The following is a 15,103-nucleotide window of genomic DNA, read 5'->3' on the forward strand; positions in this document are numbered from 1 at the left end:
GTAGTGAAGAATAGACAGGGAGCGATGCCGCGCAGGTGCGATAATGCAGAGGCCAAAATGGTGGTGAGAAAATGAGATTTTAAATGGAAAATGACAAGAAAGGAGACCTAGCCATGTTGGAATAAAGTGAAACAGCAGGGAGAAGCAGGAACAGATTATACCTGGGGACAGAGGAGTTTGGATGAAAAAGCATAGTCACACTGAGAATGAATATAGAAGCTGCTGACGATTGTAACGCTTTCTTTTCTGTCTGATACAATAGTGTTATAGAACGGCTTGTATATTTGTTATGGTGAATTGAAATGTGGGAGTTCAAAGGGGACACATAGGGTGACGCCAAAGCTTCAATCTCTGCAAACCTGTTCCCAAAGTCAAAAGAATAGTGTAATACAAAAACATACAGTATTGATATCCTGGGCTGCTAGATATGGATGTATGAAACAGTGAATATACAAAAAAAAAGAGTTATTTTGTGACAATCTTGTTGCTTGTTAAGGGGAATGAAACTTGTTTATGCACTATATTTGACATATTCACTGTTTGGATGATTATTAATTATGTATTTCATATTAAGTTTGTGCAGATAAAGGCCTAACAAACATGTATTTGATTCTAAAAAAAAGTATAGTGAAAGCAAAACCTAATATATATAATATTATCCTTTTATAAGGCGTGTCGCATTGAATCGCGACTGACCCTGGGATTTATGTTCATTATGCTGATCAGTGTGTACGATTATACAATATGTGTTTTTAAGTCATTGTTTTCTTCTTCTTCTTCTTTTTTTGAACACTTTTTTGGGGGGATTTTGCCTGCTTCTGTGCAACTTATTAAAATCTTTAGCACAGCAACTGGCCGTGCACTGTTTGGCCTGGATGTGGCTCTGCTTCTGCCTCCAGACATGTAAGAGACAGGTGAATTAGTGATTGTAAATTGCCCTTTGGTGTGAATGTGACTGCTATTGGCTGTCTGTCTAAATGTCAGCCCTGTGATTAACTGGGAACTCCCTGAGGTCAACTGTGTTTCATGTTGGAGCCAAATGGTACATGCTCCATTCCAAATCCTGAACAAAAAGATTTAATGGAATGGATTGGAAATGTATTCAATATTTTCTTTGTGTTCCAATATTATTTAAGTAATAATTTAGAGCCGAAATATTTTGAGAAAAAAAAAGATTCATTGGTGATTTTGAAGATAAATATTGCATCATGTCAGCCATAAGGTGCACTGTGACTTTTCTGGTGATAGGGTCTTGTCTTCTTGGAGATGCTGGAGTGGCATTATGCTGTTCATCTCCATGGAGACAAGCAGGTGACGCCACCAGGTCAATTTACAGGTCAGATCTGTGCAAAGGTGACTCCGCTAACATTAAGGTATTTAAGTGAAATAAACCACATGTAATAGAATAAATCCAAGCTGAATACATTTAATGCCAGACTGGAACATTCCAGGCAAAGCAATGACCACCTCCTAGAGGTATCCTCCTAGATATCCGAGATAAACTGTTTGTAGTACACCTGTAAAGTTGGTATGTTTTGTTAGTTTTTATTTCATTTATTTGTAATTTAAAACTCCTTATCCAAATATCACATGCATTTTGGTGTTTGTAGTGGCCTTTTTTCTTCACTGCAGAGGGTGTTATTGTGCAATTGCTGTCTTTTGTTAATATCTGGTTTAAATTTGACTTAGAACACGCAGAAAACATCAAACCATCTGCCTCTTTGAACAGATTTACATATGAATTTGGCCTATAGTGCCAGATGCCCTTCTTGATTCAACCATCCCCATTAATGACCCTTGAAAACCTAGTCTTATTCTCTGCTTTTGTAACCTCTTTGAGTTTAAGTACTTGTTGAAAAATGTTTTCTTTCAGAAGTGCTTCCCTCTGTCTTCTTTTTGTTTCTTTCCACCAAGACATAACGTGGGAGCTGGAACCACGCTGCGCGGATCAATTTTAAAAGCTGTTTTCAACAAAGCGTATAGTATATGTGAGATAAAAGAAAATCAACAGGAAATTGAGCCGAGATAATCCTCTTTCAGGCTAATTTCAATTTAGAAAAACGTGCTGTAATTGTTGTGTTGCGATATTAACCTCGTTTTCTCGCTCCTCTCTGCAGGGTGTGGTTCCAGTCAGGCATCAACTTCCTGGCGGTGAAGCCGAGTAACCTGGTGGCGTGGGAGATCAAACAGGAAATGACACCGGGAAGCAGTTCTCTAGCAGTGATCTGTCAGAGAAAAGCCTCCTCCACTGCTGAAAGGTGAGAAACATGCTGTTCTTTTTAATCAGGCTTTAGTTGTAGCTCATTTGTTTAGGAGATGTTACACTTTATTAAAACCATGGCAGAATAATCCACAACAAAACATATTCTGTATGCTGTTCCTGCACATAACAAGAAATCACCAACCATTTCATCATCATATTTTAGAAGATGGAGGCCAACTAAATAAACGGCCAGTGCCAACACATGGTTAATCTCTAAATACGAGAGAGCAGCAGCAGAGGGTCAGCCTGGCTCTGTGGCCCTCACGCATGTCTGCCCCGGGTTTAGAACGAGTCACGGCTTTGGCCTCTTGCACAACATGCGCTCCCTCCTCGGCCCCTCCACTGCCCCTCCACTGCCCCTCCTCGGCCCCTCCTCGGCCCCTCCTCGGCCCCTCCTCGGCCCCTCCACTGCCCCTCCTCGGCCCCTCCACTGCCCCTCCACTGCCCCTCCTCGGCCCCTCCTCGGCCCCTCCACTGCCCCTCCTCGGCCCCTCCTCGGCCCCTCCTCGGCCCCTCCTCGGCCCCTCCTCGGCCCCTCCACTGCCCCTCCTCGGCCCCTCCACTGCCCCTCCACTGCCCCTCCTCGGCCCCTCCTCGGCCCCTCCTCGGCCCCTCCTCGGCCCCTCCACTGCCCCTCCTCGGCCCCTCCACTGCCCCTCCACTGCCCCTCCTCGGTCCCTCCACTTCCCCTCCTCGGTCCCTCCACTTCCCCTCCTCGGCCCCTCCTCGGTCCCTCCACTTCCCCTCCACTGCCCCTCCACTGCCCCTCCTCGGCCCCTCCTCGGTCCCTCCACTTCCCCTCCTCGGCCCCTCCTCTGCCCCTCCTCGGCCCCTCCTCGGCCCCTCCACTGCCCCTCCACTGCCCCTCCTCGGCCCCTCCTCGGCCCCTCCTCGGCCCCTCCTCGGCCCCTCCTTGGCCCCTCCACTGCCCCTCCACTGCCCCTCCTCGGCCCCTCCTCCGCCCCTCCTCCGCCCCTCCTCGGCCCCACTGCCCCTCCTCGCACTTCTGTCCTGGTCGCTTGTTTTCTCCTGCCACTTTTTGAATCTTAGTTTTATACTTGCTCAGCTTCTGATCACTCATTTGGCGATATAATGCATATCTGAAGAACATTTGTTTCCGCATTGTGATTTTTGCGAATACATTTTGTACCTCTTAAGGGGGGAACACCAGAAAAGGTTTGACAAGCCCTTGTCTAGTCCATAGTCCATTGATGGAAGAGTAATATGTGATATTACTGGGGTATTAGCAGGGGAATTCTGGTATCACTTTGGTATTCCATGAAATAACCGTGGACCTCTAAAGTGAACAGTGACATTTCAAAGTCAGAAGACAAGATTCCGTTAAAAGAGACTTATTTCAAATGTAGCCTGTGTAACTTAATAGTTCTTGGTCTCTCCCTGTCCCTGTAACCTTCACCCAATCCAAACTTTTTTCCTCCCATTAACTTTTTGTTTTGGCTGGGTCTATTACTAATGAGTTGTATAAAAGTTTTATGGCCAGACCCAACTTCAATTAGCAGCACTTAGCTAGCTGTTAGCAACCTCTCCTCTTGACTAATGGACAGCATCAATCACACCTTCAATCCAAATGCGGAACAAATGTAATTAAATGTAATACATGAACGCATTTGTACATTTTATAAAGAGACGAGCTGAGATCGGATGTCCTTGTAGGGTGCCGATTTAGTATTAAGTCAGGTACCTCACTTCAATGACAAATCGCAGTTAACATAGTCCCATTACTGTTTATTTGGGGTGTAACAATTCACCTATTTAATCTATGTATTGATATTGTCCCCTTACAATCCGTGACATTGTTTGGCGCTCAGCTTGTCTTCCTCGAACCACGGCAGGTATCGACGCAAATTCTAATCCACACTTTATTGATTAAATCTAGATATTGAATGTACATAATTTATATTTACAAAAAGCATTGCATTATGTTCATTATTTTTGGTAAATGTTATGTTAAATAGACGTTTAGTTTTTACCCCGCCGCCTGCTGCGGGAGTGACATCACAGCCGCATGAGAAGTGCTGAGGAAAAGCTGAGATTTAAACCATGGTGTAAACTGAATAATACTTTTATTAGTGTGTTTATAAGTTTATCTTTGTAAATATCAGTGAAATACAACGGGAGTAACGTCATGGGGACTCAAACAAAAACAAACCCAGAATTTCAGCAGCGAAAGCACAGTAGAAAGTCTACAGAGGATGAATAATCTTCAGCACAGTCACCACACGTACATTTGATGTTTTAGAATTTAATTTAAAAAGATTAAAAAAGATTAAATAGAGAGAAAAAATATAGAATCTAACTTTGTCCTTGTAATGTTAAGGACATCCTTTATTTATTCATTGTAGTTACACAGCGTCTGATTAACCACCACAAACTAAAGTAGCCATGCGTATGATCTCATGGACTCTTCACATCAGAACAAGTGATGATTTACTCATAAACAGGCCTGTGTCCCCACATACAAACCAAACATGTTCAAATCAAATATTGTAATGCTGTAATTAATTCTTAATTGGCCCTAATGGCCAAATTATTTATGTTGTAATTTGATATTTTGGTTCCCATTATGCAATCAGAACGTAGAATGAGCCTTACATGAGCCTCTCATTTGCGTCGCCAGTTTTAAAAGCTGAAATCCAGTGTATTTAAACTTGCTTTGTCTCTCTGATGTGAATGTCACCAATCATGAATGAGTGCTAGTGCAGCCTCTACAGCTCTGTGGCCTGTTCATAAACTGAGAAGGAGAAAAAGGTGTCCTCCATCTGCAGTTAAGACACTGCCACAGGTTCTATTGTGATTATATTAACGTTTTTAAGAACCGTACAAGTGCAGGTCACATACAGTTCTTTTAAAGTAAGTAAGAGTATTGTGTCCATCTTTAGTTATTTGTTGATCCTCAATATCATCCATATTCTATAGGAAAAAAATCAATCAAATTGAATCATTCCAAAAAACGAAAACAAAAGTTTTGCAATCGTATTGTTTTATACCAAAATGCATGGTTCATGTTATGAACACTGCAACAACTTAAATGTTCTAAGGAGCAATTGATCTGATTTTCCATGGATTAGCCATACCTCAACAATAACAAAGCGAGGGAGGGATTTCGCGACATGCCAGCCACTGTGGCCTTGAGGCAGCAAAGTGATTTTACACGCGAGTGTCATCCATCAAAACCGTGTTGTTGGAGCTAGCCAAGTGGAATAGAACTAAAGTGTTCCCAAACCATTTTCTTTCTTCAATTCAAGCTTTACTACGTATCTATATGTGGCGTCTTCCCATCTTGCCCTAAGGGAAAAGGGACACAAAGGTAAATATAGAAATAGCCACATTCAGAAATCAGATTATGGAATGGCTTTCACATGCAAACTCTTCAAAGTGACACTAAACAAAGAGGTGGCTCAAAGTAGAGATTATGGCGCACAAATATGCATGCAGGGCTGTGCTGTGCTGTGTGCTGAAGACAACTCGTGCAGAACGTGATATGGAGAACAGGAGCAGCTTCACTAATGATTCCAGGCTGTAAAGTGGAATGTAGGTGGGAGGAAAAGTCGCACATACACAGTTGCAAGTATATACAAGGCTGTACAAGGATCAGGCTTTTAACTGCATCTGTGTGGGAGGGAGGGCTAATTAAAAGAGCTCAACTGTATTAATCTGTAATGAGCTCTCGCTTGTGGAGATGTGACTCTGCTTTTATGAATGAAAAAGTGGGAGGAATTATCAGCCATGGTAATTAATCCCGCCACAACTGATTGATGTACCTGTTGTATGAGTGAGGTAATTGAAGTAATGAAATAGAATGAATGTATCTGTTTGCTCAGTTGATGACTAAAATATTTCTTAATCTGAATAATAGACGTTTTCACACTGTAGGAACCTTTTGCTGTTCCTGGTACCTTTTTTTGCACCAATTTCCATTTGAGGAACCAGGGAGTGTGGCCGTCAGACCAGGAACCTTTTGGAAACACAACAATGCCTTCGTAGGGAAATTGTTAATTTAATCTCAAATAGACAAATCTTATGATAGATAGATAGATAGATAGATAGATAGACAGATAGATAGATAGATAGTAGATAGATGGACAACAGGATGAAAGACTTTAACTTATGTCTTTTGAACTGTCACATAATTGACATAAGCTTGGACATTATTTATCAAGACAAATTACTATACTTCAATTGTTTTCATAAATTCAGTTTTTGTTTTTTGTCTGTCACACTTTAGTTTGCCTAACCCTACTCATTTAAATATGTAAATGTTCTTCTACACTACACATTATTATTAAAGCCAGTTAGACCCACTTTCACCCACTGATCATATGGTGAGGAAAAGACAGGCTTATTTGGATATATTTCGGAACAATTTAAATATAGTTATGACCCACGTTTATGTTGGATTGTATTGGTCCATCGCTGCTTACCTTGATTGCCCTGACCGCACGCCACTAACATAACGGTTATAAACTGGCATATGTGCTTCTGCTTAGACCACTTTCTCCCTCTCTCTAATGTTAAAATGTTGCATTGTTTCCATATGGTTTGCATCCAACACACTGTATATATCTCTTTTCTTTCCCCACAAACAGATCCTTTTATAGTATACTATAGGGACTTTTTCCTGAACTGCAAGTCAATTGCAGGCGCTTTAATGTTTTACGCTCAAGTAAAATATGAAGAACGTCTTCTAATAACAACCCGTCGAGAGCAGAGTTACCACTGAAATGTATACTTAAATGTGTCTTTATTTACCCTTTAAAAAATATTGCACCAATGTTGTGTTGCATCAAAAGCAGTTTCTTTCACTTTTTCTTTTTTTTTCAGTGAGTACAAGTTGTACAATGGAAGTTTAAATGATTTTTCAAAAAGCATTTACTGTTCTACCCTATGGGACTTGAGTAGAGTGGTAGAAGTACAATATTAGAATAGTGTTTCAAGCATATAGTAGCTAATTACACGTTTTCCCATGTGTGTAAGTTTATCGTGTACATATATCCCGTTTGTCATACATGTGCTTTACGGTGCTATAATAACTAGCAATAATGACTGTAATTATTGCTGCAACATCACAATTCCCTCTAGGCCACGTTGTTCATTATGCGCACAAGTTGGGTCACGACTCTGCTATTTGTTTTTTCTATATTGATTCTGATTGCAGAGAAATTATTCATTATTTGTGTATTTCTTGCTGTCTGATCGTGGTGCTATCATTCAGCTAAAATTACACAAGCCCTCCATATTTTATTGACACTATGAGCAGTTCTGCCTCAATGCCCCCAAACCACAGCTCCAGTATAATGAGATACTTTGAATAGCCACTCCACACGTCTCATGCAGCCTCATCTATATTTGGAGTTTTATTCAGTTATGTGTCCATGTCCTGATCATTGACTCAAATAATGTTCTTTACATGGAAATATTTGTTTTTAATACGCATGGTTATGGAGATTTGATTTCATGTGGCGCTGGAACGGTTGGTCAGCTTCTACATTAATCACGTCTTTCTTTCTACTAAATGAAAAGCAAACAAATAAAAACATAAATAATCATTATCAAGCTCACATCTTTTGAGCTTCTGTTTAGTCTTGCTTTTTTTAAATTAATTTTATTTTGTAGATATTGCATACATCACAGTCCTAAGTGCGATCTTGTGCATTTTAGATGCAATGTTATTAGCAACTCATTACTCATAGTTTATTATGAGGGCCCCCCACAGTCCTTGCTCCGCCTCTGCTCCAGCGTCACTCAGAGCCCGTCTCCTGCCCTTCTGCTGAAAAGATCAAGGCTCTAGAAACACTGGAGGCTGCAAACCATTCACGCTTTCTGCTTCACCACTTTGGCTTTGTGTCAAGAAATTACACATGAATCAATGCTATTACTTAACAGTCAGAGAACATAATTCAACTTAGAATATTAAACGACACAGAAACGTCAGTCTTTTGTGTGGCTTGAAAGGGAGAGGAAGGCTTAGCCGAGTCAAGATGTTGTAAGCAACCTGAACGACTTTCCAAAATCACTCTCAGCGTTCCTCCCTCTTACAGTCATTGTCAATAAAAGAATTTAGATCGAGAACTCCGATATTAATACTGTTCTGTGGTAAGAACCGCCCATTGGGCGGAGCCTTCCTGAAGTAGCAAGAGTTGTTTGTTTCAACAGAAACTCCCCCCTTGTATATACCGAGCTAGCCTATTCAGAATTTTAATGGGCTATTAGAATCCTCTTTGTCTTTGTGAGACCCTGGCTCAACCACCCTGAGTACCTGATTAGCATCTAAATGTTCTTGTCCTGGTCCTCTACCTTTCCAGGGGTTCAGTAACCCATTATAAATAACAGGAAGATGAAACCTAAGCCCTCCATTTCTGTTTAAAGAAGGTCTTTCTTTTTTAACAAAAATAGCTTCCTTGACTCCTCTTTCAAACCATCTTTTCTCCCTGCTTAAAACCTTCACCTCACCGTCTTCAAACGAGTGATTAGAGGCTTCAAGATGGAGATGCACGGCACTCTGAGGTCCTGAACTTCAAGTCCCTCTTACAAGTCATTTTATTAAAATCACACATAAAAAGGAGGCGGGTCACATTTCTCATTGGTCAGCTTCACATCAAGGCACTTGCTTTTACGACTCTTTGGTATTATCTTTAGAGATAAAAACCTTGGTGAATGTTCTACCCATCTGGTCCCCAGGATGGGAGGAACATTCCTCACGGCTGCTTCTACAACATCTTCACACATGTTATTAGAAATACATGCCTTTCCCTCCCCCCAGGCTAATGATGCAGATAACTTTTAACACACAAATATAATCATATATTTACATTTTATCACACTTTGTGCACGCCACAGTGTCAGGTCCACGGTTCCCCGCGCCAGCTCGTTGCATCACGTTTTATTTCATTCACTGTTTTTCATGGTTTATAATTGAAAATGGGGCCAATGTTCTTTCTGTTTTTTTGTCCGTAGGCTTTATTCGACAGGAAAGGACAGTGTGAAATGGAAGATGAGAGAGAAGGGAGGACATGAAGTAAATTGTCGGGATTTGAACTCATGACACTATGCGTGTGCTGTGCCTTAATCACTCGGCTGCAGGGGGCACATTTTATTTATCTAAAGACGTTTGGCTACTTGGGTGTCCAAGTATATTTCTACGGGGTCCAAAGTAGGTCCCAGCTGTGCCCTTGATCTGTTTGCATCTGTTTAACCTGTGGCCTGTTGCTGCCCCTGCACATCTCAAACTCGCTGTGGATAGAAATAGTCCTAGTTTGTATTGATAAAGAACTAGAGGCAGACTAAGTCTACTGCAGCTGCTGCACAAATTGCCCATGCCTTTCAATCCAAACTGCCTGGTCAAGCTGGTGGTGCCCCAAGAGTACTTGATGCCCTACGGACTGCGTTATGTGTGTAATGGGAGCAGCGGCACTGCAGAAATTCAACAAAAATAATTATACCCCTCTTCTAACACATTGTACATTGTTTTCATTTGATTTAGTAAGGGCTTGACCAGAGGCAGGGCTTGAGCAGTTTCATTGTCTGCATGTTGTGTCCCATGAGGGAAACAGGCCATAATTTGTGTGGAAAATTAGAGCATTGCTTTTTTGTGGAATGATTAGATGTGTGGATGAAGTACTAATGGCCTGGTCAATAACAGAATTGGGGTAATGCTCTGCCACAATCTATACCGGGACATTGCGTTTATTGAGTGCACAGAGGTGTAATGTAATGTGTTTGGGAAAGTGCATACAACACAACGCTTGTCAATATACTGATCGGGTTTGGCAGCCCACGGCGCACTGTTGCTGTTTAGTTGTTACCCGCAGGGCTCAGAATTATAATCTTTACAGCACAAAAACACACCGCAGATCTGCATTTAAGACGGCTGCTGCCTCAGTTACAACTGGATATCTTTGAGCTTTTGTGGCAGGTATTTGGACTACCTAAAAAGCAAATGGAGGAACAAAATATCTATACGGGAGAGAACAGGCCTTGGTATATTTTGCGTAATGTGCACGAAACAGGAAATGTAAGGTGGAATGCTCTGTTGAATGGGCAACATTTACATTTTTTTTTTTAATCATTAAAAATATGATTCACAAGATCTTTACATGGACTGACACATGTATAAACATGCATACAGGTAAGCTAACTCTCATATTACTTATTCATTACTCTATTCAAAGTCTCATAAATATTACATTCAGTTGTCGCAAGTTGTTAACGGTCGGTATGTGATTCATTACTTCAGTACTGAAAGAGAAATATTGCAGATTGGGCAGTTAATTGCTGCTCCATTTTGTTGTTTTTATTATTATTAATATCAGCAGTCTCCAATTTCATTGTCTTTGTAATGACTTTTGCCTCACAGCATGAAGGTCCTGGGGTTCCCAAGCGTGACAAGCCTGTCTGTGTTCTCCCTGTAACTGGGTGGTTTTCATCTAAGCTCCCCCTGCACTTGTCTGCACTGTTCCTGACATGTTGCCCCGCAGGTGCATAGAATGGGTTAAATGCAGACGTACAATATTTGCCCACAAGGTTAAACCACAAGTATACTATAGCTTTACATTAGCTGACAATAGTAGCACAGTGGAGAAGTGACAGGATACAGTGGGAGGGAGAAATAGAGAGATTTGAAACAACATCACGATTGAAAGCTGAAAAAAAAGAGTGAAAAAAAGGCACAATGTTACATCACTTGATTGCACACAAGCAAAAAAAACACTCACTATATTTCCATTTACAACAAAGTATAATCCACTAGGGGATGAAGGGGGCTGGGGTTAAGTGTTGTGTGGTTTGTGTCTTTAAGTAAGTGAACAGAAAGCCTTTTGTGTGGATGTTGGCACTCTCACTCATGCAGACCAGGAGTAGACACAGGGCCAAGACATCTACAATGTTTACTGGCACATGCAGGGATTAGAAGACAGCAAAAAGGGACAAATAAGGAGCGAAAGGGATGTCTGCCAAACACATCAAATGGAAAAATTAAATAGGCAGTGGTTTTTAATTGGGCGGAAAATACTGCAAGAAATTAAGAAGTTACGGAGAATGCAGAGAACTAACCAGATTCCAGTTTTTCAAGTCTTGAGGGACAATGTAAAGCAATGTTACTTATTATAGTTACATAGAGAGCGTGTTTTTGGCACAGAAAAGTGTATAATATTTTTGTGCATGTAAAATCAATCTGTATGTGTAATGGGATTGAAGAAATGGATTGGAAAGAGTTGTGTGCATGTCAATATATACTGTATGCTTTTACCCCAGTGCATGATTTGTTCATAGAGACAAAATACTGGCTGGCAGAGATTATAAAATATGAGTTTTAAAGTGTGATGTGACGTATATTGCAGCAATACCACCCAGTCATGCAAGTCACACTTCACACTACTTAGAAATTATGTGGCAAAACTTATTCACACTGAAAAACGTCTGACAGAATTCAACTTTCTTTTCCAATTCACATACAGATACATTTAGTTTAAGCATATTAGATATATAAGTTAAGTTGGCCGAAAGAAAATCATGAAATAAGCAGATCACCTAGTAGTAGTCGCTATGGATATTGATATGTGTATAAACAGTCTTAAAGATTAGGTGCCTGTTTTTTTTGTACATTTTGTGCTTTCTACCAAAGAATATCTTGTAAAAGCAGCACTTTGTGACAAAAATGAGATCAAAGTATTTTATGTATCCTCAACCCAGACACTTCCGGTTTTGCAGTACAAAAATCAGGTACTATAATAATGCAAACGCCTCAATTTACAAGTGGAAATAAAACAGTTCACCAATACAGTTAAAATCTTCTGCTTGCTACATCCATCTAAAGCAGTTTCCGTCTGCATTTAATATGCTCGGAATACACTTCTAATTCTGTAAACAGGCAAACCTATTTGAGTCTTTCAATTCTGATCCATCAGCTTATCCCCAAGCTTCTCTGCCATATTTCCCCTTCCAGAGTTTATACCATCATCTAATTAGTTTAACCAACCATCTCCCACTATTTAGACCATCCCTTGGAGCAGGAGCAATAAATCTGCGGCATAAAGTGGGCCTCCATGAAGATCATATACGATTTCCAGGTGAGGGGACATTATTTGACCGGAGAGGAGTTGTCAATTACTGGTGAATGGGCAGTTGGGATATGACAGGACTGTGTTGGATAAGGGAAGCGTTTTGGTTCATTATATGTGTTGCTCTGCTCTTTCCTGAGGCTCTCGATCACAGCCACAGCGGTGACCTGCCTGGCTAATTAGGCCTGGGATATGGATGAGCTTTATGGGTACAGGCTGGTGTAGCATCATTCTGTCACTCAGCCAAACGACCCCGGCCACCTGAACATACTCAATCACACGTGCTGATATGCAAATACACAAGGAGTTAACCTCACTGGAGATCAGGGGAAGAGGAAGAGGAAGACCTCTGAAGGGATTGTCTTCCTTGGCTAAATAGGATGGGCAAATTCTGTCATTCTGTCTGCTAAGCTTGGGTCTACTCCAAAACATATCACCATTTCTTTTTGATTGTACTGTCTATTCCATTCTAACTACATCCTCCTGCCTATTTCTCCAAATCTCCAAGACCTAGCTATTATTTTTGAAAATGATTGAGCTAGCGCTATGGCGGTTACGAGGACAATGTGCTGATTGTGTTATTCAACCAACATAAAGGCAAGAACAAAAAAACAATAGAGTGGCATTAATAACATTTAATTTAACCATCAGATCTGGCCTTTTCAATTTGACTGGATGCTTTATTTGGCATTCTAAAAACACCCTTTTTCCTACACTCGTCATTCCATGTAACCCATAGTCGATTGAAGTCTTAGATCTGGAATTATAGCATGAACCTAGGACTTAGAGTGTTTATTTCTCACAACAGGAGTGTCCTGAGTTTGATTCTCCATGGAATTTGTCCTGGTTGTGTGTCTCATCTCCCCGTGTCTTGGCGGGATTCTTCCAGGTTCTCATTTTTCTTAGTACTCCTGGTTGCTCTCTGCGCTGCCTTCATCTGGTTTAAGGGCAGGTGAAGTGTTTCTCTTTTCAGTACCTGCCACAATTGGTGTGCATAATCAGTTTGACAATGAGTTTGCCTTGTTTGCCTTGGTTACTGCGTGGAGTTTTGCCCCGATGGGGATTGTACTGGATGCATTCACAAAACAAACTTCAACTTGGAGTCACCTTGTCTATTGCAAAGCTAAACCCAACCAATCTCATCCCAAGCGCTATATGGATGCTCCTTAATGCACATCCTTATTCTGTATATTCTCCCCAATGTTTTTGTAGGCCATTCTTTAAATAACCTCCCAATCCCTCCGGTTTATTCCCGTCGCTCTAATACCCATCCTTCGCCTGCTCTCCCACTCCTCCCAACCCTCTTCCCTCCAGCTCCCTCCTCCTCCTCACCCTCACTGCCCCTGCCTAGTCCCGCTGGGGTATCCCTTAGCAGGATGTGTGGCTAATTAAGGCGACCTACGTGGACCCGCCATGTTGAAGTCCCCCTCCGTAGAGACTTAGCGTGTCATGAACCGATCGGTGCTAACTCTCTCCCTTCTGTCCTGTTTGTGTTTGTGTCTACCTGGAGGTGTCAGATAGATCTCAAACCCTTTTGCACATCCTTTATGATTTTTTTTTTTTCACTTTACTCTCTTATTCCCACTTCTGGAGTCCTGTGCATCCTCAACGTGTCCTTATTTGCTGCTATCTTCCTTGTCCCTGTGCCCACGTTTAGCTCTTTTCTTCCCATTTTCTGTTGCCGTGCAGGTGATGGGAAACTCTAGGGGTCCCATTGCTACTGTTAAATTCATTCTTTTCAACCTGTATATCAAAAAACACAGGCCTGTGTCCTTGACTTGAGAGTGCTTGAGCATGCGGCAGCAAAGGAACATCGCAAACAGAGGTGAGCCCTATCTCCCAAGAGGGGCTAAATGGATGTTTGTCAGAATATAGGACGCTTCACTGCCATGAAGATGATATCAATTTGATACTTGGCTTATATTAACAGTGTACGTGCTTTCTGGTACTGTGATAGTAAGAGAGGTGCATGGTAGTTACTTTGGTACTTATTTTACCAGCCGTGGAGGGGGTTTAAATGGAAACTTTGAAAAACTGTTAATTAAAGCATGCATTAATTTGTCAAAAAAACTGTATTTAATGTCTACAGTCAAGGAAACTTTACTCAAGTAAGGTATTGGTGTGTAATTTGGTTAATTGATCATTGTGTCACAATATAATTGCAGGAAATAAAACATCTTATGATTATTAAAACATTCACTGTCCAAAGACATGCATGAGCTGGGTAAATTGGCAACTGTAAATGGCCCCTAGTGAATGAATGTAAGAGTGTCAAAGTGTGTTAACCCTGCGACCAGCTGGCCTCTGTCCAGGACGTATCCAGCCTGATATACTTTTGTACTTTACTTAAGAAAAGGTGTTTTAGCTGTGCAATCACTTTTCACAGACACGTAAGTGAAAGTACTTTTGCCCCCTGTCTTTATGTCTAAATCAAAGCTGCATGGTCACACTCGGAGCACTTGATGTCTCAGTTACTACACGTTACTCATGTCATGGGAGCGGCGGTGGTGTGTTTTCCTATAACAAATATATGCTCCTGCTGGTGTTTCTGAAAATACTCTTTGTGACTAAATTTCCAGTGAACAAAGAGGCTTGCTGCATGTGAACATCAAACTGTTTTATGAAGGAGAGGAATGGAAAATCCAGACTCACAAGGGATTCGCAGAAGGCTTTGGAAAGCTCAACTTTGTAAAGCCTGGCTCAGGATAGGATAGATATATCTTCGGATGGAATAATCACAGTTTCAGCTTTGTTTGAATTTGGA

At 41.2% G+C, this 15,103-nt stretch overlaps 1 protein-coding gene across 1 annotated transcript in view; it reads left to right on the plus strand.

Moving 5' to 3' along the window:
• LOC140346673 (transmembrane protein 132D) overlaps positions 1–15,103 on the plus strand; it is a 244,938-nt gene that overhangs the window by 124,249 nt on the left and 105,586 nt on the right. Inside the window, exon 4 of the mRNA XM_072432849.1 lies at positions 2,118–2,258. Coding sequence (XP_072288950.1) covers positions 2,118–2,258 — 141 coding nt within the window. The remainder of the gene's footprint in view (positions 1–2,117; positions 2,259–15,103) is intronic.

The sequence above is a fragment of the Eucyclogobius newberryi genome, unplaced genomic scaffold (genome assembly GCF_026437365.1).
Source record: "Eucyclogobius newberryi isolate DKJ021-1_F unplaced genomic scaffold, fEucNew1.0.hap1 SCAF_6, whole genome shotgun sequence".
Lineage (NCBI taxonomy): Eukaryota > Metazoa > Chordata > Actinopteri > Gobiiformes > Gobiidae > Eucyclogobius > Eucyclogobius newberryi.